The sequence below is a fragment of the Octodon degus genome, unplaced genomic scaffold, assembly GCF_000260255.1.
Source record: "Octodon degus isolate 3935 unplaced genomic scaffold, OctDeg1.0 scaffold00092, whole genome shotgun sequence".
Lineage (NCBI taxonomy): Eukaryota > Metazoa > Chordata > Mammalia > Rodentia > Octodontidae > Octodon > Octodon degus.
This window is the reverse complement of record NW_004524668.1, coordinates 4,242,970-4,264,083: the sequence shown is the minus strand read 5'-3', so window position 1 is coordinate 4,264,083 and position 21,114 is coordinate 4,242,970. Positions and strand designations below refer to the sequence as shown.

At 54.5% G+C, this 21,114-nt stretch overlaps 1 protein-coding gene across 2 annotated transcripts in view; it reads left to right on the top strand.

Annotated features, from left to right (window-relative positions):
- The window catches only part of Alpl (alkaline phosphatase, liver/bone/kidney), a 56,448-nt gene extending 38,317 nt beyond the window's left edge, over window positions 1-18,131 (top strand). Inside the window, exons 3-12 of one of the 2 annotated variants that reach the window (XM_004637634.3) lie at window positions 4,747-4,866; window positions 5,446-5,561; window positions 6,467-6,641; window positions 7,322-7,497; window positions 10,822-10,965; window positions 12,504-12,573; window positions 13,691-13,825; window positions 15,802-15,993; window positions 16,320-16,439; window positions 17,155-18,131. In XM_004637634.3, coding sequence (XP_004637691.1) covers window positions 4,747-4,866; window positions 5,446-5,561; window positions 6,467-6,641; window positions 7,322-7,497; window positions 10,822-10,965; window positions 12,504-12,573; window positions 13,691-13,825; window positions 15,802-15,993; window positions 16,320-16,439; window positions 17,155-17,420 — 1,514 coding nt within the window. In that variant the 3' untranslated portion in view covers window positions 17,421-18,131. Of the gene's footprint in view, window positions 1-4,746; window positions 4,867-5,445; window positions 5,562-6,466; window positions 6,642-7,321; window positions 7,498-10,821; window positions 10,966-12,503; window positions 12,574-13,690; window positions 13,826-15,801; window positions 15,994-16,319; window positions 16,440-17,154 lie in introns of those variants that run through there. The other variant, XM_004637636.2, reaches the window with a different exon arrangement.
- Window positions 18,132-21,114: the final 2,983 nt, after the last annotated feature.

Below are 21,114 nucleotides of genomic sequence, written 5' to 3'. Positions count from 1 at the left end.
CTGGTGTAGGTGGGGTAGGACAAGGGCTGTGCTCAGCATCATGGAACATCAAGCCTTTCAGGACTGGAACCAATCTCCAGAGCAGGAAGTCTCAGCTCTGCTGCAGCATGTGGTAGTATGGGCAGGTCACTTTTGCCCCCTTGCTTTGTCCTGTACTTTGGCCAGGGTTGCTGGTCTCCTTTTATCTCTACTAACTACTAATTACGTAGTCTCTCTCTCTCTCTCTCTCTCTCTCTCTCTCTCTCTCTCTCTCTCTCTCTCTCTGTCTTTTTCAAATAGGGTCTCGCTATGCAGTCAGGCTGACCTTAAACTCACTTTGTAGCCCAGGCTGGTCTCGAACCCGCAACGATCCTTTTGCCTCTGCTTCCCAAGTGCTGGGATTATAGATGTGCACCACCATACCCAGCTTGCTCACTCTTTGGGGGCAGCACATTGCCTGTGTCCTGTGTTTGTAGTTCTTGCTTGAGAGCTCATCTGCAGTGAGAATTTCCTGCTTCATTTTGGTTTTCTGCGGGATACTCCGCTGGAAGTGTCTATACGGTGTGGTGAAGAACCTGATTCTTTCTGACTCGTCTTGAGCTTCTACGACTCTGGACAAGTTCTTATGTTAATTTCTCTGTTTGCACTTATGCTATAAATTCAGACCCCTGCTTACACCTGGCTCGGATGTGAGTCCAGGTCACATTTCTCGGGAGCCCTTTTTTTCCTGTCCCTTCCCTAACTGCCAGGCAAATACATATGTGGCATCTGCCTGGCCTGGCCTGTGTCTGCGCGACTGGTCCCCAGGGTTTCTCCACCACAGCTCCTGTTTACCCTTCTGGTTTTGAATTTCCTCTCAAATTCTGCCTCCTGGGGATTTCCCTCTCCTCCTTCTTTCTTTTTAAAGCTATGTGCTGTTTGGGTTGTTTATATTTTTTGGCATTCTTGTAGCCAGAGTCAGAGAGGGCAGCGGTCTTGAGCTCAATCTGTCCTAAGGCCGGAAATCCCCACCTGCCCTCCCAGAGCATCAATGTCTCCATTGGTCAGAGGAGCTTCCTTCTCCTTGGGGCTTTTAGACAGTTACCTGGGACCATCACAGAGTCTGGCGGGGAGGGAACATTCAGTGAATGTTGGTCTCTTCTCTCAGGAAGATGATATCCCAGCAGGCACAGAGATGGAGGCTCAGAGAGAGTACTGACTCAGCCTTCAGTAGTTTGGCTGAGGCTGAACCTCTAGCAGCAAGCCTCCCGGCCAGTGCTCTGGGACCCCATGCTGCCTTTTAGGGTAAATCCTGGGATATTCCAGGTCCTTCTGGGACAGGCTCCCTGCTTCCTTGGCACCCACCTGGGAAAAGGATGCGGTAGCAGATGAAAAAGGAAAATGTGAGAAAAAAAATCTTCAAACATTCGGCAATTCAATTTTTTTCCAGCTGTATCTATCTAGCCCTTCTCCTGGGGGTTCAGCATTGCTACATTGTATTTTCTAGGGCTAGAGAGTTAGTTCACGGGTTAAAGCATTTTGTAACATGCGCAAGGCCTGGAGGTCCAACCCTAGCCCCACATGGGGGAAAAAAGTTAAACCTGTTATTGTGTTTTCTTTTTTTAGTTTTTAAAATGTATTCTGTGCTAGAGGCTGGATCCAGGACCTTGCCACTTGCTAGGCAAGTGCTCTGCCACTGAGCCAAATCCCTAACCCCTCTCTTGCCTTTAAAATTAGATTTAACTTACAGTAAGTGGTGAAAATCCTAAGTGTGGAGCATGATGGATTTTTCCATATATGTATACCTGTGTGACCACCACCCAAATCAAGAGAACATTTGCAGCCAGGAGACAGCAGGCGGTTGCTCTGGGCCCCCTCCCACGGCCACAGGAGCTGACCAGGCTTCCAGGTTTTGCCTGGTTAAATTCACATAAATCGAACCATGCAGCACGTACTGACAAGCGCTTGTTTGAAGTCGCATTCCATACTGGGCGGCTGCACGTGGCATTTCATACTCCAAAAATAACGGCCCACTGATGTCCAAAGCCATCATTGTGTGAACCAGATTTCTGATGAGGAAGTCAGTTTGACATCAGTTAAACTCTTCCTGGGGACACACCCGAGGAGGCTCTGGTGACAAAGACAGGACGTGGATGTAACAAGGAGCAAGCACAGTGAGACCAGGAAGGCTGGTTGAGAAAGGGCTGAGGGTGCGGAGTGGGCTGACATTGGCCCTGCCTGGGACTCTGCCAAGATAGGTAAAAGTTCTTCACACCTAAGTGGCTGAAGAAGCCGTAAGTGGCACCAAGGCATGGTGCAGTATGAAGAAAGGAAGGAGGGGGATTGGAACCAGCCCAAGCTGGTAGGCCCTCTCATCACAACCAGTGGCCTGGTCACTTGGCCAGACCTTATCTCCGATGATCTTACAAGTACCTCTAGCTAGTGTTCCACATTTCCCTGGGGCAGAACAGCTAGTGACCAGAACTTGCCTAAAGGCCCATGGCTGGACCAGAAAACCATGGCCCCTAGATACTCCATGGAGCCTGAGGACCTCGCAGATGTTTCCAGGAGATAGAGAAGGCTGGGGCTCTCAGGTGAAGGTGGTGAGTGCAGGAATTGCAGTGAGGGACCCAGACAGGGAGGCTGCATGGGGGGCTATCGGTGTGCAAGGTCAAGGCCTGAATGGGGCCCAGTTCCCTCCTGCTCCCCACCCAAGGCAGGGCCTTGCCCCTAGACACATGAGTCCCTTGCTGTTCCTCTACAGACCTCAATGGGCTCCTTCATTTCCTGTTGTGGAGGAAATAACAGCACCCTGTCCCCAAGGCTGTTGGAAAGATGAAAACAGGTGCAGTGTGCAGGAAGTAGAGTGTGTGAAGGAGGCCCAAGCAGGCTTCTTGGCTTCCTCTGCAGCCCTCCAGAGTGACTCTGGGGCCCGAGAGGGGCCAAAGCCTGAGGCTGGGTCCCCAGCCCACAGATGTGAAAGGTGGCCTCTGACCTCAGCCTTCCCTTCTCTGCAGCAGGGGGCATTGATGGACACTCTAGGGCCTTGGACCTCTAAGCCCTAGGGGGGCCACACACACGCAGGCCTGCTGGGGCCTGAGGGCAGGGAACTGCCAAGATGGTGAAGTGTGCTGCCTCCCAAAGACAGGGCATGGGGGCTGGTGTAGGAAAGGGGTTTCCAGCCCTGGAAGAGGTGGGGAGACTGTGGGCCTTCCATTGTGTGTCAGGCTTGTCCCTACCTTATCTAGTACAGCTTGCAGAGACATGCCTCCCACCTCATTCCCCAAGGACAGTGCAAACAGCCCGCCTTGACAGAGGAAACTGAGGCTTGGGGAGTCACACGGCTCTGAGCCACATGGCTGGTATGAGGCAGATCAAGGGTTGAGACTGAGATCCAACAGGTAGACAGGCTGAGGACTGGTTGCTGGTCAGGAGACAGGCAGACAGACAGACCTCAAAACCCTAGAGCACTTTCTCTCAAAACCCTAGTGAGGGGCCTGCCCCTTAGCTCACTTCTTTAAGTGGCTGCTTCAACAAAGCAGTCAGGCTCAGGTTGCTGTGGTTGATCTCCACAACTCAAGCCAGCCAAACCTGCCCTGAAGGCATTCGGAGCAAAAGAAAAAAAAATCCTTATTAAGGCTGGGGAAATGGCTCAGTGGAGCAAAAAAAAAAAAAAAAAGTCCTTCTGCCTTTGGTCTTTTTTTTTTCTTTCTAATGTGGAATAAGATGCTATTTAATTTTGTTCTTCCATAGCTAATTTTTTATGTATATGCTTTTATGATTTTTTTCTTTATAATAAGTTTTGGACAATTTCGTTTTTTTATATCTGGGTATGATTTTATTCCAATTTCTTGTGCAAAAGTTCCGTTTTTTCTTGGAAATGTGGTATGATAAGTTCAACTAAATTCAGAAATTTTAAGTCTTTAAGTATTTATTGCATACGTCTTTCTACTTTGAGAATTCTAATTATATGAATATAAGTTTCTTGATCTTGACACAGAGTAAACTATTATGTGACCTGTAAACTCTTCATTTTTATTTTGGACAATTTTTATTGTTATATTCATTTAAGTTTGCAAACAATTTATTTACAAAAAGATATAAGAAAAAAAATAAAATCAGCTTAAATTTGAACTAAAAAAAAAAAAAAAAAAACCACCCTAAAGTGCTGCCTCTTTGGGAGTTACTGGCACTGAGGCGGGGGCAAAGGGCAGCACCGCACACCTAGGAGTCCCCGTGCTCACCGTCTCTTCGCCCTGGAGCCCAGCTGTGCAGGCCCAAGTCCATGTCCTGGTCCTGCTCCCACAGTGTCACCAAGTCAGGTCCCTGCTGAATCTACAATAAGGAGCAAGCCACGCCAAGTTGATAATTGATGTGTGGGTGCATCTGGGGACGCCGGCAGTTGGAAGCACTTTGTCTGTTAAACACTACCCTCCTAATTGCTTCTCAGTGGCTGCCTTCACCTGTCTCGCTACTGGGTGAAAGGAAAGCGTGGGCTCTGGAGCGAAGCCTGGCTCTACTAGTGTCAGTCTGCCAGTGCGGTGTGGCCTTGGGCAGTGGCTCGGTGTCTCTGAGCCTTGGTTCATTCATTCTGAGGTGATACCAGGGCCCCTAGGCTTTCTTGGAAGATTGGGCTGGCAATGGGGGTACTGTCAGATGGGCAGCTATCATTCCCTCCTCCAGCTTAGACATTGCAGTCCCCCAATGATGAGGTGTGGGGGTTTCTGTTAGTCTGGGCAAGGGAAACTACCCTCACCTTCACCAATAACTTTACCTCTCTCTGTACAGAGAAAGAAAAAGACCCCAATTACTGGCGAAAACAAGCCCAAGCGACCCTGAGAAATGCCCTCAAGCTTCAGAAGCTCAATACCAACGTGGCCAAGAACGTCATCATGTTTCTGGGAGACGGTGAGGCGTGGGGGCCACGGCAGGAGACAGAGGCTGTGTGGAGGAGGCCAAACTCTGGGGTGGCGGCTTAGGGGAAGGGCAATATAATCTGGCACTCTGGGAGGCTGAGGCAAGAAGACTGTAGGTTGGAGCCTAGTCTGGGTAGTTTAGTGAGATCCTGTCTCAGAATTAAGAGGTTAAAAATTAAAAGGCCTACAGAGGTAAAGCCAGTGTGAAGACCTTGAGTTCACTTCCGAGAGAGAGAGAGAGAGAGAGAGAGAGAGAGAGAGAGAGAGAGAGACAGACAGACAGACAGACAGAGAGACGGACAGACAGACAGACAGACAGATAGACAGACAGACAGACAGACAGACAGACAGACAGATAGACAGACAGACAGAGACAGAGACCAGGCTGTGGACCCTAGGGTCTGCTCTGCCAGTCAGCCTCCTGAATGGGAGAGAAGGGTTTCCCAGTGACATTTTCAGGTGCTTATTGCCCAAGCCTGCCTTAGCACCAAACTAGAGCGCTCTGGTGCCCGAAGAAGTGACAGGAGAGGCCGGAAGCCAGAGACCCTGAGTCCCCCTTTCCCTGCCGCAGGGATGGGTGTCTCCACGGTGACAGCTGCCCGAATCCTCAAGGGCCAGCTCCACCACAACCCTGGGGAGGAGACCATGCTGGAGATGGACAAGTTCCCCTTCGTGGCCCTATCCAAGGTGAGCCCAGCCCCAGGCCCACTTGAAGGGAAAGGCTGGAGAGGGCATCTGCCAGGGCTTGGGACCCTGTGGTCCCCTGTGAAACAAGGAGGGAAACAGCCACTTCCCAGAATTTATGGTGAGGTTTTGAACTCACTGATTGAAGCAATCTTTTGATTGACGTGTAATGTACATGCGGAAAAAGGGCACACGATACAGCTTGACTTCCCACCAGGCGCGCATGTCTGTGTAAGCAGAGCCCAGCTGAAGCAGGTGACCATGGCAGCTGCCAGGTCCCCACCAATCCTGACGCCCATCACCATCCGTTAGATCTGCCTGCTTTGTTCTTCATAGCAATAGGCTCCACCTCGTCACTTCCTCTCTCTCAGGGCCATGGAGTTCATCACATCACTGATGCGAATTGCTCAGTGCTGCGAGTGCTGGTGACAGCTAATGTCCTGGAGGGGGGTCATGGAATAAGCATCCTCTAGCTACTGGGTCAGGGAGAGCAGGGACTGTGGTGTTCCCGGGCCTCTGGAATCCACAGGCTGGCAGGGAAGGATGGTAGGCAGAGTATATCAGGGTTTTTATTGCAGATCTGCTTGGAGGTCAGTCAACAGAGTGTGGGCAGAGGAATCAGCACTGAGCTCTTGGTCTCACCTTTCCCAGTGTCCCCAGGAACCCTGCTTTCTCTCCCTGCACCCAGCCCTGGCTGGCTTCTGTAGCTCCAAACCCAGAGAGGCCCCTCCCGACCCCACTTGACCCACTTCTCTGCCCTGTGTTGGAGGGCTGGCTTCCTGCCTCTCCTGCTGTCTGTGGCTGGTGTGCGGGTCTCACTCATGTCCTCTGTGCCCCATTCCCATGGGGAGGGGGGTGGCAGCAGGGCCCTAGGCTGGCTGCCTCTTGACGCTCTTTCCTACCGGCAGACATACAACACCAATGCGCAGGTCCCTGACAGCGCAGGCACGGCCACGGCCTACCTATGTGGAGTGAAGGCCAATGAGGGCACTGTAGGGGTGAGCGCAGCCACCGAACGCACCCGGTGCAACACCACTCAGGGCAACGAGGTTACCTCCATCCTGCGCTGGGCCAAGGATGCTGGTGAGCCTTGAGCCGCGGGGTGGGAGGTGGGGCGGGGGGAAGATGAGGGGATGGCGGGAGCAGCAGAGGCTGTGTGACTGACTGTGCCATAGAAGAGGGTAGAGAGGGATGTGCTCTAGGCTCCATCACTGATGCACTGGGTCTGCAACATAGTCCCAAGCCCCCTCAGCAGCAGGGAAGGCTGGAGGTTAAGATGGTCTCAGTTCTGCAGATCTATTCTTTTTACTATAAAATGAACCTGAGAATGTGGACTTTCACAAAGGTAAATGTGGCCCTTCACCCAGTCTAGGTCCAGCCCTGTGGGTGACCAGTGTCAGCTCCTCTGTCTGCTTCCTGGCTAGCACCTGGGAGGCCTGGCCCTGCCCCTGCCCCAGAGCCTTGAAGTTCAGGGACAAAGCCAACAGGCACAGGTGGAAGAAACCTCTCCCACTGGAGGTCCATTTGAAGGTGTGAGGGCTTCCTCTAAGAGGAGAGAAAGGAGACTCCAGCCCCGTGCTCATAGCCCACCCTGGGCTGCACAGAGAACCTGCTGGAGGTGGAGTGTCCTGGCTGCACCCCCTTTGTGCAGATGGGGAGATTGAGGAACTGACAGGAAGCCAAGCTTCAATGGGCACAGAGAGGAGGAGGCAGCTGGGCGCCCCCTCTGCAGACCAAGCCAACTCTGCTCTCCCATACCTCAGGGAAATCTGTGGGCATCGTGACAACCACACGGGTGAACCACGCCACCCCCAGCGCTGCCTATGCCCACTCGGCTGACCGGGACTGGTACTCAGACAATGAGATGCCCCCAGAGGCCCTGAACCAGGGCTGTAAGGACATCGCTTTCCAGCTCATGCACAACATCAAGGATATTGAGGTGAGTGGGGTGCGGCACGGGCACGGAGGTGAGGCTAGTGTGGACTGGAGGCCTAAGCCCAGGCTGGCCTGAGAAGAGCAGCCTGGCTGGCTCCCTACCCACCTGGGAGGGCCCAGCCCATTAGGGGATTTGTGGCTGGGGCAAGCAGGCACTGCAGGATTTCTCTGTGGCCGGGCTGTGGGGTAAACCCTCACGTGGCGGCCACCACACCCTAAGAACCAAGCACCCGGGGATTATTCCATGAAGTAGAACCTGGCATTGCAGCCCCCATCAACAAGGGGAGGTAGGGATAGCATGGAGACTTGAGACAAAACCCTGCCTATGCACTCACAAGTGCAGAGACGTATATGTTCATAGACAAAGCTAACAGGCCCGGAGAAGATCCCGTGTGGGCAGTGTGTAGTACAGGCCGTGGGTCTACGCTTCCTAGCTTCCCACCCTTGCCCTGCCTTTTGCTAGCTGTGTGACCTGGGTCTGTTATCTAACCTTTCTGAGCCTTCTCTTTCACAACCTGTCTGCGAACTGGACCTGCTGTGACCTAGATAAGGTAGGGCTGGCTAGATAGCTCATCAGACTGAAGGGGTCAGGGGTTGGATCCCCAGCCCGCCTTGCAGGCCCTTCCCCCAGGGCACTCGGAGACAGCGATTGAGATTGGGCGTGGTGGCACACATCTGTAATCCCAGCGCTTGGGAGGCTGAAAAACAGGAGGATCACTACAAGTTCGATCTGTGGAGTGAGACCCTGTAGGCCAAATTAGAATAAAAAGGAACTAGATAAGGTAATCACTGTCAGGTGTGGTATGGGGCCTGGCTCCTATGAGTGTGGTAACAATTGTGTCCTTGTCCACCATCCTGTTCCTGTCCTATGCTCTGCCCAGATGCTCAGATCTATCCCTCCTCTGTTTTTAAGTGAGAATTTCTGACTTGATCCTTTGCCGGCTTCTGTCCTACCATGGAGGGCCGGTACAGGAGTCGGGGGACTTGATGCCCTCAGCCTAAAGCAGGGATTCAGTGAGGCTCAGAGGAAGCCCTAGGCTCTGGCCCCCCACACCGACTTCTCCTCATCATCAAACTCACCTGCCTCCAGCCCTCCCTTGGTTTTGAGTGACCCTGGCCCTCCCAAACTGGGTCTTCCCTTTTCAGGGGTGGTGAAGCACCCCTTCCAGGATAAACAGCCCTGTGGCCCCCTCAGTGACCTCATATCTGAGGCAGAGCCATTCATCTGGCTTTGCCTCTTCCTGCCAGGTGTCCCCATGTGTCTCAGTTTCCCCAGCTGCCCACCTGCCAGCTCCCAGCCCCCTCCCTCCCCGTGGCAGCCACAATGAGGTCATGGATATGAGAACGACCTCAAACGGCACAGGGGGTAATTACGGCTGCTCTCTGGAGAACTTTGGCTGAGCCGCCTGCCAATGGGGATCAGGAGCTTAAGGGACAATGTTCCAGGCACAAGGTGGTCGCGAGGAGGGGTCTCCAGGGGCCCACGGGGAGCACGAGCCTGGGAATGAGTGAGGAGGGGAAGCAGGGGAGACCCGTGCTCACCCGCCCTCCCATCCTGTGCTTTCCCAGCCCCGTCTGCCTCTCCATCCCTCTATAGAGCCCAAAAGCTCCCCAGCTTCCAGGCTATACATGAAACAAAAATCCCGGTGTCCACTCTGAAAATAGATATCTTATGCTAAGAAAGGAAAGAAAGAAAGAAAGAAAGAAAGAAAGAAAGAAAGAAAGAAAAAAGAAAAGAAAAGAAAAGAAAAGAAAAGAGGAAAGAGAAAGGCAAACCCAAACCCCAAAGCCAAACAGCAAGTCTGTTATTTGGGAGTTTAATGAGGCTGTGTGAAGTCTTTGTTGGGGTTGGAAACCATGAGGCTTCAGGCAAGAAGACTGGGGGCTTCGTGTTCCACTCTGACGATGCCAAGGGGTCAGGTTCTGTGGGAACAGTGGAGTGTGGCCAGGGGTCCCGCTCCTCCTTGTGCCCCTCTCTCCCCGCCAGCCCCTGAGCGCCTTGCTGCCAACTGGCCTGAAGGCCTTGCCTCTTTGGAAGTACTTCCAGGGTCACTGTTTCAGTCAGTAAAGCCCCTGCCCTTGGAAACTTGCCCCGTGGGTGTTCTGAGGGCCTCCTTGTGTTCCTGCGTTTCCTCCCACAGGGTCCGATGGATGCGTGTTGTGCCCATTTGATAGATAAGGGCACTGAGGCTCAGCGGCAGGCCCCTGGTCATCAACCAACAATGGGGCTCAAGCCCAAGTCCAACTTCACAGCCCACAGCCATTCCGGGCCCCTGGACCCAGCTGCCCTGAGGCATCTTTCCTGGGTCTTCTGCTAGCCAGATTGCCCTCTCCATCCTGAGGCCGGTGAGGTGCCAGGCCCGAGGACGGTGGATCCAAGCTGTCAATCTGGGGCAGTGGCCTGGGCTGGCACCCATGGTGACAGGAGGACACCGGTGTGGTGGTCACCACAGGCGGCGGCTGTTATGCTCTTGGCCCCCATTTTAAAAATAGTCAGGACTTCAAACATGGACTCCCAAGGAAAACAAACAGTCCCTCGTCCGTCTGCCCGCGCACGCCAGCGGTGGTGGGTAAAATTAGCCTGGCGGTGACTACACAGCCATGAGGCTGGCCCCACTGTTTGCCCAGGCGGCAGTGGCCTGTCCCAGCTGGGCTGCCCCAAAGGCCTCCCTGGCTGGGGCCTCTGCTGTACACGTGCTGTCTCGTGCTGGGGGGCAGGAGGCCCCATCTTGGGTACCACATATGCAGCAGGGCCCTAGTACTGGGGTTGGACGGACCCTGGGTTAGGGCCCTGGCTCTGCTACCTACTGGCTGTGTTCTTGGGGAAAAGAAATCGCATTCTGGAGCTGGGGAGGTATCTCAGCGGCATAAGTGCCTGCCTTGGGCAAGCACAAGGTCCTGAGTTTGGTCCCAGGGAACCGAAAAATGAAAGCAATCGCATTCTGTCCAATGGACTCCTGGTCTCAGTAGAGACTGAACCCAAGGCCCACTGAACTGGGAAGGTGTCCGTCTTGGCAGTTTAGCTTCCTTGGCTGCAGAAAAAAGGAACAAAGGAAGAGACCCTGGGGCTCCAGGAGGAGGCTTGAATCTTCCCTGTGGCCCATCCATTCCGAGGGACTCCAGGAGTCCTGTGTTGCTCATTGGCCCTGGGCTTCTGGGCTATTTATTTATTTAGTATTTAGTACAGGATCTACAGGGTCTCACTATATAGATCGAACTCGTAGTGATCCTATTTTCAGCCTCCCAAGAGCTGGTGCGTACCATCAAACCCAGTCTACTTCTGGGCTTCTTGGAACCCTGGAATGCTCATGGCTCCTGTTCCCTTCAGGTAATCATGGGCGGTGGCCGGAAGTACATGTACCCTAAGAACAGAACTGATGTGGAGTACGAGATGGACGAGAAGTCCAGGGGCACGAGGCTGGATGGCCTGAACCTCATTGACATCTGGAAGAGCTTTAAACCAACACACAAGGTGCCAGTGGGGAATGGCAGGTGGCTACAGAGGTGGCCCATGGTGGCCAGGGTGGCCCCTCCACATCTCAGTGTTCTCCATGGAATGGGGATCATGATACCCCCATCCCTGGGTGTGAATAAGGTCCTTATGATGGGAACATAGTAGCTGACTGATGCCTCTTTGCAGAGTGGGACAGAGGAAAGCAGAAAGGAGGAGGAGGGGTGGCCCTGGGGACAATTCAGGGAGCCTGGGCATCTCCAGAGTTTAGTTAGGCCCAAGTCACAAGAGGTGAATTAGATGTCAGGGATATAGGACGTGTCATATGCTCTGGTAGTGGGAAGCTGGGGACTTGCATGCACTCAGAGGGGAATGCCGCCAGGGAGGGGCCCAGAAGTCCCAAGCAAGAGGGTAGAGGCTTGCAAGAGATAGGCCTGGACAGAGGCAGGTGGGCACAGCTGGCCCAGGAGTGAGATGAGAAAACCTGGGTGGTGCTGCCCCTCAGCCAGCGGCATGACAGGGCTAGGAGGGGAGGCTGGGCTCCGGGAGAACCCAGGCTCTGCACCCTCGAGAAGCCTCTGGCCCTTTAAATCTGTCCTGTGGCCCAGCCTGGGATAGCTGGGGTCTGGAAATGACTGTGGTCAGGGCTGAAGACAGTGGGGAGCAGCCTGGCAGCCACTTTGATGTCACTCTGGGGTTGGATTTCTCAGGGTTCCAGGACAGCCTCTGGGGAGGCTTCAAGGGATGAGGTTAGGCCAAGAGTGGTGGGGGCAGGGCTGAGATGGCCTCATGGGGTGGGGAGGCGTGGGACTGAGCGTCTTCCAACCTTTCTCTGCCCCAGGGTCAGCTTGGACTAGGCCAAGCTAGAGACCCTGCCTGTCATAGCCTCAGTCTCTCCCCATGGAGCATGGGACCTGGGCATCATCCTATCTACTATAGACCAGGAGCCAGATCTAGACCCCCAGGAAGGACGAAGTGCCCAAACCCTGCGGGACAGGGCCAGTCAGGTCCCAAATGGGCCTTAAAACTGAGTTCTAGTCATTTCCGCTTTGACCACTCAGTAGTGGCCTCGTCTCGGGGCCTCAGTGTCCTCGGGAGGACACATGGAGCCACCATGGCGAACCTCCATGCCTTCCTGCCTCCACAGCAGCCCGCAGGTTTGAAAACCACAGGGGGCTGTCTTGGAGACACCTGGCCACAGCCTGGCAGTGCTGGCACCCCAGGCCAAGGTGGCACCTCCTCCATCAGTCCTCCTAGCTGAGCTCCTGGAGACAGAGTTGGACAATTCCCCTGGGGCCCCAGTAGGAAGTCACCTCTGCCAGGAGACCCTCCCTGATCCAGCTTCTGAGCTCACAGTCCTCTAGTTTCTCTGAATTCTCCTCCGCCTGTATTATGCATTATAATTGCCTGTTTATTTGTCATTTCTTGAGACCAGGGATGGTAGGTCCCCAGGGAAGCATAGGGATGTTAAATGAGGAAGGAACAATGACCTGCCCAGACCCTGAGGCCAGCTGGGACCGTGCATCCCCAGCGCTGCTGACCTGGGCCTTTCCTCCTAGCACTCGCACTTTGTCTGGAACCGCACGGAGCTCCTGGCGCTCAACCTCCACACCGTGGACTACCTCTTGGGTAAGCAGGGCAGGGGCACTTAGGGGCCTCTGCCCTCCGTTTCCAGGCCTGGAGCCTCGGGGAAGGGATCCAGTTCTCAGAATCAGGCCTGAAACGTGCTGGCTGCGCAGGGCTCAGCCCCTTGACCATAAGGAAAGACTGATGTTGAGAAGGGCGTGGGCCTGGCAGGCAGTGCTACAGGGCATTGGACAGCTGAAGCTGTGTGGGCTGGGCAGGGTTAAACTCAGGCCAGGAGCTCCTGGGCTTTGGCCCAGGCCGGAGGTTCGGACCTGGAGTCAGCCCTGCTGTGTGGGCAGTGAGAGCCAGCTGTGCTGTAGCCTCTGCCAGGCCTGACCTGTTGCTTTCCTCCTGGTGAATGGGGAGCAGGCGAGGGGCCCGGGGCTGCTCCAGGCTCTGCTGGACGCCAAGGCCAGCCTGGTCAGTGTGGCAGAGGACAGCATGAGGCCTGGTCCCCAGGTGGGAGTCTCAGGCTCCACTCCAATGCTGACTTGTGCCTGGGCTCTCGGAGTGCTCCTTAGATGGGTGCTGGGGACACAGTGTCCCAGCAGGGCATTCAGACCCAAAAATATAATACAGTGCCCACATGGAGCCTGGTGACATGGGCAAGGAATAAATCACTCTCTTGCCTCAAGGGAGGAAACCAAGCTGGGTGAAGAGTAGAGACAAGGACTCTAAACTTTCTGCTGCTTCACCGCATACACCACGGGGCCCTCCAGACCTGACCTGCAACTCTGTGCACTCAGGGTGCCCCATGGAGGCCTGGTCAGAGCCCTCTGCCTCAGGGGCTCAGTGCTGGGTCTTGCGCCCTTGACCCCAAAGTAGATTGATAGATTTGCTAATCTAAAAGTGGCAAGATGTTGTCCACCTCTGGGCCTCAGTCTCTACCTGTGAAATGGGCATGGTGGCCCCCCAGTGGTGGCTGTGAAGATGACAGGAATTGTGGAGATGATGGGAATTGTGGGTATGATTCGGGCTCACAAGAGCCACCCAGATATGGTTCCTCCCCGACCCCACTACCCCCAAGTCAGGCGAGGGGAGTTTGAGTTTCTGAGACACCCCAGGTTCCTTGGGGTCCTGGCAGGCTCAGGGCTCAGCACCTCATCCTTGTGTCCCCCAGGTCTGTTCGAGCCTGGGGATATGCAGTATGAGCTGAACAGGAACAACGTGACTGACCCTTCGCTCTCCGAGATGGTGGAGGTGGCCATCAAGATCCTGCGGAAGAACCCCAAGGGATTCTTCTTGCTGGTGGAAGGTAGGGGAGCCAGACCTGTGGAAAGGAAGCTTCTAGAAACTTGGGCTTGGGGTCGGAGGAGGGGATGGCTCAGCTCTCCCAGAGAACCACACAGTTTGCAAGTGGTGAAAGGGATTCCCTTGGGGACAGTGAGCTGGGGAGGGGATACTGTGGAAACTTCCAGCCCACTTGCCGTCCTGCTAGTGTGGCGGTGGTGAGGCCAGCCTCTTCCTGTGGAGTCTTCGAGACCCAGCTCTGGAGGGTTGCACAGCCCTCAGCCCCAGTGTCCCTCCTCCAAAGGACAATCCTACCGGCCCCCACTTTTCACGTTCTGCCCTTCCCCACGGCTTTCCCTGTGCTGTCCCTGTCAGTGGCCATGGAGTGAGTTCTTGTCCTGGTGCTGCCACCCACTGGCGATGTGACATTGGCCTGTACATTTCTGTAAATGGAGACCCAAAATTGTCCCCTCCTAACAGAGTCAGTGATCTCCATGGCACTCAGAGACATCCAGTACATGCAACAGGACACAGCAAGGAAAAACATCCCTAGTATTTCTTTTGTTACTGTTATTTTGACTACACAGTGGCTAAGACAACAACAATGAGAAGTTCAAAGACATGATAAAGCCTCCGGAATCTTCCATAGTTCTGAGGGCCTTGGCCCTCTGTGGTTTCTGGGTTTGTCCTGCTGGGGCCTGAGTAGACACCTACCCACGCAGACAAGTGGACATATTTGCACAAATACCACACGTACACGCGCACCCAGGCCCGCCGCCTGCCCCAGGCCGGTGGCTGCCAGCCCAGCTCGGCTGTTCTCTCTCTTGCCAAACCCCAGGGTTCCCACAAGCCCAGTGGTCTTGGCCTGGCCCTGGACAGGCCCCTGAGGCCAAAGAACCCGCCAAGAACCAACGGCGGCAGCACTGGCTCCCCCCAGGAGTGGTCCTCTGTGAGCAGGGTCAGGCCACCCCACTGGCAAGCTGCTCCCAGAGCCACAACAGAGGGAGGCCCGCCCTGCCAGCCTGCCCAACCGCGCTGAGGCGGAGGCGGAGGCTGAGGCTGGAGGACGGCCTGGCGCCCAGGCCCAGCGCCCCAGAGGCCGGCATGTCCACCCAGGCCGAGCCCCATGGGTGGGCGGGGAGGCAAGAGTCATCCCTGGGGCTGCACAGCCCGTGGCCACTAGGCCAAGCATGCAGCCAGGTCCCTGCGTACACCTAAAGGAGGTGGCACGGGGTTCAGGCTTATGGAAGACCGCATGACCCTGAGAAGCCGGAAGCCCCATACTTCCTGCTTAGAGAGGATGTATTTAAGTTGGAAATGAAAAAAAAAAAAAAAAAAAAAAGGGCTTCTGGACTCCTTTTTCGTTTTGTTTTTGCTACACTAGGGATTGAACTCAGGGCCTTCCCAATGGGCTACGCTCCCAGTCCTTTTTATTTTTTTTATTTTAAAACCGGCCAGGTTGCACTCCAATTTGTGATCCTCTTGCCCCACCCTCCCAGAGTGCTGCAGTGTGAGGCTTGCTACCATGCCTGGCTGAGAAATGGGCTGTAGAATGAGTCCCTACTGCACTCGGCCCGCTGCAGACCCCGCCGCTGCACACCTCTCTCCAGTGCTAAGTCGCAGTTACTCCACCTACAAATGGGGCTGCTCAAGCTTTTTGTGAGGGGAAACTAGACACCAGTTCATTATGCCTGGTGCATGCTAGGGACTCAGCTGTGCTCCCCACTCTGCCTCCTTGATGACCTCAGGCTGCTGAAGACAGTGCTGAGGACAGAGGGGTGACTGGAAGATCTCCAGTCCAGTGGGTTCTGCCCTTGAAGGGGTTGAGTCATGACACCGAGTGCCTAAGCTGTGCCTGGCACATGGTAGCTCATGCCGGAATCACTGTTCTTCCCTATCTAGGAAAGTGTGTTCCTGGGGTCAATGTCATAGGGGACGTCTGTTCGAGGTACAGACGTCCCCTTCCCCTCTCACTCAAGATCTCTGCCTTGGTGTCCCAAGGGGGCAGGATTGACCACGGACACCATGAGGGCAAAGCCAAGCAGGCGTTGCACGAGGCAGTAGAGATGGACCAGGCAATTGGACAGGCCGGTGCCATGACCTCTCTGAATGACACGCTGACCGTGGTCACAGCTGACCATTCCCATGTCTTCACCTTTGGTGGATACACGCCTCGGGGCAACTCTATCTTTGGTAGGTGGGTGGGAGATCCAGCAAGAATGAGCGTGGAGAGGGAGAAACGGTATGAGGGATGGATGCGGCTGAGTGGTGGGTGGACAGGTGGATGGCTGGCTGTGGGGATGGTGGATGGAAGAATGGAGACAGGATGGATAGATGGGTGGGGAGAGGAGGGAGGAGAAGCGAAGAGGACAGATGGACAGAGATGGACGGAAAGGGTGCAGACAGTGAAACTAGGGGGTGCACTGGGGGGAGGTAAAGAGTACTTGGAAGGTGGCCTCATGGGTGTGCTTGTGCTTCCGGTACTCCAGCATGACCCTAGCACCCCGTTCTCTCTGTAGGTCTGGCCCCCATGGTGAGCGACACAGACAAGAAGCCTTTCACTGCCATCCTATACGGCAATGGGCCTGGCTACAAGGTGGTGGGTGGTGAGCGAGAAAACGTCTCCATGGTGGACTATGGTGAGATGGCCAGGCTAGGGCTGGGAGGGGACAGAACGCCCCCTAGGGGTGGGCTTTGGAACTGAATGTAGGCTCACAGTCAAAGTGAGGGAGCCTGGAATAATAGGCCAGGACCTAGAGTAGGTCCTGGATTCCTGGAATTGTTCTCCTATAACTGAGCAGCTCTGTGACCTCAGGCACCCAACAGATTAAGCAGGTCTGTGAGCTTAGCACAGTGCATGACATGAGTATTTGCTGTGTCTCACTGTCTTTTTACTAGTTGTATAATATTCTGATCTATAAGCTTCCAGTTCACCTAGTTCCATGTTGTTGGACCTCTGGAGAGGTCCAGTGCTAAGAGCCTCCCGCTGACTCTGCCCTGCTTATCCAGCTTATGTAGGCGTTCTTTTTTTTCTCCTAGGGAATTTGAGGGAGTAGATTTCTGTGTCAGAACAGACGGGTTCACATCTTATGGCCTTGTGTAAAATACTTTCCCTCTATACTGAGCCTCGGGGCTAGGGAGATGGCTCAGTAGAGTAACTGCTCCCTGGCAAGCACAAGGATCTGAGTTCAATCCCCGGTTCTGCAAAAATAATAAAAAAATATTCTGAGCCTCACTCAGACCCTGCTTCTGTGAAGTGGGGACACTGCAGCCAGTCTAGAGGGGCAGGGAGCTGTCTCCTGTTTGGCGCAGGGCACTGGCAGGAGCTCAGCACGTGTTTCTCCTTGCCCACAGCTCACAACAACTACCAGGCCCAGTCTGCGGTGCCCCTGCGCCACGAGACGCACGGCGGGGAGGACGTGGCCGTCTTCGCCAAGGGCCCCATGGCGCACCTGCTGCATGGCGTCCACGAGCAGAACTACATCCCGCACGTCATGGCCTACGCAGCCTGTATCGGGGCCAACCTGGACCACTGCGCCCAGGCCGGCTCGGCGGGCGGCCCTGCTCTGGCGCCCCTGCTGCTCCCACTGGTGCTGAGTCCCCTGCATATCCTCTTCTGAGGGCCTGGGCCCAAACACTGGTGCCCACGACAGATACCAGGCTCTCTCCCACTGCTGTCCACCCCGGGCAGCCCGCACCTCGAGGGTGGCAAGGCCAAGGCCCCCACAGCCTCTGCAGCTGCCAGGAAGGAGACCCAGGAACCAAAGTCTGCTGCCTGCCTCACTGCCCCCTGGAATCTTCCGCAGGCCGGCCTGATGCCTCCGGGCCTTGCTCCCTCCCCGCTGCCCTTTGGCCAACAGGATAGGCTTATCCTGGGCACTCAGAGCACAGACTGCAGAAATCTTCAAAGCATCTTATTTTTCTAGCAGATATATTTCTCCACACCCTGAAACCTCCATGGAACATTCCAGACCTGACCGACAGTCCCATTCCCCCCTCTTTCCCTCTGGAACCCACTAGGCTCCGAGTTTAGTCCCCAAGGCACGCCCTGCCTGCTGGAAGACTGCCACTCCTCAGCCTGAGGGTCTCTTGCCCACTCCAAGGGTTCTGGGTCTCCCAGGATGCCACCTCCTGGGCCTGGTTGCCCATCAGGGTGGCCGGGCTGGACAGAGTGGCCTGGTGGGTGACACACTCCCCAGCTCCAAACACATGCCAGCTCCTTTCTGAAACCACTCTCCTGTTTGGACCTGAAAAAAAAAAAAATCCCTCTTTTTGGTGTTGGTTAAAAGGGAACACAAAACATTTAAATAAAACTTTCCAAATATTTCTGAGGACAGAGCTGAGTCTTTGTGGTCAGCGAGGAAGAGACTGAAATAAGCTTATTTCTCTGAAAAGAGCTGGACTTGGGGCCAGGGGTGCCAGGTGGGTGGGCAGGAATGCTGGGGCCGCCTGCTGGCCCTGGGGCTTTGCCACTCGCTACCTGCATGACCCGGGGAAGGTGACTTTGTGTCTCTGTGTTCTCCTGTGCGCAGTGGGGGGCAGTCCCCTCCTAGGGCACTGTGAGGGTTACAGAACAGAGATCCACACTCCGAAGTCCCCCCGCTCCCAAGGCCTCATCGAGGCTCCTGCCTGGCACTCACTAGCTGCGCCACATGCCCAGACCACTAGAGGTGCCCACATATATCCTTCATTCCACATGCTGAGGGTGTGCCAGGCATGGTGCTAGGTCCCAAGAAATTAATGGCAGATGAGACACATGCCCCACGCAACGGCCACCTCCGGTAGCGGTTGTCAGCTTTGCAACCCTGTTATGCACGATAGGTATTGAATTTGGGACTGCACCTGACCTTAGGGGTACACAGAGCTCCCTCGGCTTTGCTCCTCCTGGCTCCCTGGAGTGACGAACCCCTTCTGCCGCTAACAGCGAACAGTGGTCATTTGTGACATTCCACTTAGGCCTCAGTAGGAAAGGGGCCTCCCTTAACCCACCCTTACAAATGAATGAGGGCACAGAGAGTGTGGGAGGTGATATGACTGTCAGGGTCCCCCAAGTTGTAGAGCAGGGATGTGAATCCCGATGTGTCCCCTTCTAAAGCCCCTGTGCTTAATGACATCCTTTATTTATATTTCCAAAATCCTGCCCACCACTTCCAAGCCAATACTAATAACTCACAGTACACACCAGGTCAGTCTGAATGAAGGAAGACAAAATGCTGTATGTCTCAAGTGGACAGCTTTCAGGACAGAACATGCAAATTGAGCCCATTTCTGGCAGAGCTTCCTAGTACTCCGGGCAAAAAGGGAAGCACCATCAAGCTGATGCTGAAATTAAAAAAAAAGAAAAGAAAAGAAAGAAAGAAAAGAAACCACAGGACCTGGGATGTAGCTCAGTGGTAGAGCACTTGCTTAGAGAATTTGCACACCCCTGGGTTCAACCACCAGCCCACAAAACAAAATAAAGCAAAGCACAACCACATGAATCCATTCTCATCAAGACAGAAACATCTCATCTCGAGCTGTACAATTTTTGCCATATCGCTGTCCTATTATTTCCTAAACAGCTCTCTAGACTCCCACGTAAGCAGGTGGTTTTTAACAGCACACCAGGACTGCCTGGAATCAACCTCAGGGATGTATGAGCCAGACGCTGTCTCTTGGGCTGGGTCTCCCAAGGGCAGACACTGAGATGAGGGTTGGACACAGGTAGTTTGTAAGAGCAATCCGGAAAGCACCAGTCGGGGAGTGGGGAAGCGGAGTGTGGAGAAGCAGAGGAACTAGGGTCTGGGGAGATAGCTCAGTAGAATAAGCGCTTGCCTGGCAAGTGCAAAGGCCTGAGTTCAATCCTCGGTTCCACCAAAAAAAAAAAAAAAAAAAAAAAAAAAGGAGGGGAGCTGAGGATGGGTGAGCTATTTAGCAGGTCAATAACAGAGTTCAATCCCTCCGCAGGCCCTGGGGGACAGGGCAGAGGACCCCACTGCTGAGTTATGCCCTGTCATAGGCCAGGACAGGTGCTTGCTTTCCAACTCTCCTGCCTCATTGGTGAAGGGCTAGCTGCTCCGGGGAGAATTAACCCAAATGTCCTTTGAGCTTTTCCTTAAATGCTTGGAAGACCCAATCCAGCAGCATCAGTTAAACTTTGGAATCATTGATGCGGCTGGAACGTTAAAGAGCTGGGGTCCACCCTGGGCTCTGTCGCTTTGTGGACTTGTGGACTCGGGCAGGGCCTTCAAGCTCTCAGATGTCCCTCACCCAGCACAATGCCCATCACATAGTGAGCGCTGAGAGCCCCACTGGGAATGAGGGGCTCTTCCCACCATGGAATGATACTGATAACGCTCGGGGGCCCGCAGCTCCAGAGCCTCCCTGCAACTGTGTGGCCCAGGCTGAGCCCTGGCTCGCCACCCCGTGTGACGTTGGTCTTGGTTGTGAATAGGACTGCCTAGAAGGGTGTCGGTGGATTAGCCCACTGATGAGCTCATAACTGCATGGGCTGCTGGGAAAAAGGCTGTCGCTGGTCCTGAGCTCTTCCTTACTCTTTCTGCTTCCTGGTCACACTGCGCGGAGCAGGTTGGCTCCTGCACATCCTTCTGCATTGCTGTTTTCAACTTGGATCCAGCAGACCATGCGCTGGAACCTCCAAAACCATGAGCCAAAACTAAACCTCTCTGACTTTGGGTTGTAGGTGCCAGGTATTTTTGTCATAGCAATGCAAAGGAGACCAGTACCACCCTCCAGCTGCTTGTCACCCTGTAGGTTAACTATTATGGGATGTGGGTCCTAATCAGAGCCAGAGGTTCCAACTCCACTTCACAGCACCCATGATACAAGGTGGCCCTGGCATTAGTCTCTTACCCTCTCAGGTCCCCTGGCTGCTAGAAACAGCCAGGGTCCTTGTTTTCAGTGCTTAAGTCAGGGAAGAAGAGCAAAGATGAGCCAGAAATCCTCTGCTATTCACTGAGACAGCCTGGCTCTGTTAGAGATAAGTCCTGGGCCCTAGGAACTCATCATGGTAAGAATTTGTTTCCATCTTAAACTTCAAGTGATGGCTGTGAACAGGAGGCTGAGACCCAGATCTCTGAGCCTTGTGGCTCTGCCCCCTCCTCTAAATGCTGGATCTCCGACCTGCCTGGCCAGGACCTTTTTGAGGGTGGGCAACAGACCTGGGTTTTTTTTTTTTTTTTTATGAGAGAGAGAGAGAGAGAGAGAGAGAGAGAGAGAGAGAGAGAGAGGTGTGTGTGTGTGTGGCCAGCTCAGCCCACCAGGGGGCGGGGCTGGCTGGCATGTGGTGCTGGGGGATCGAACCACTGTCCCTGA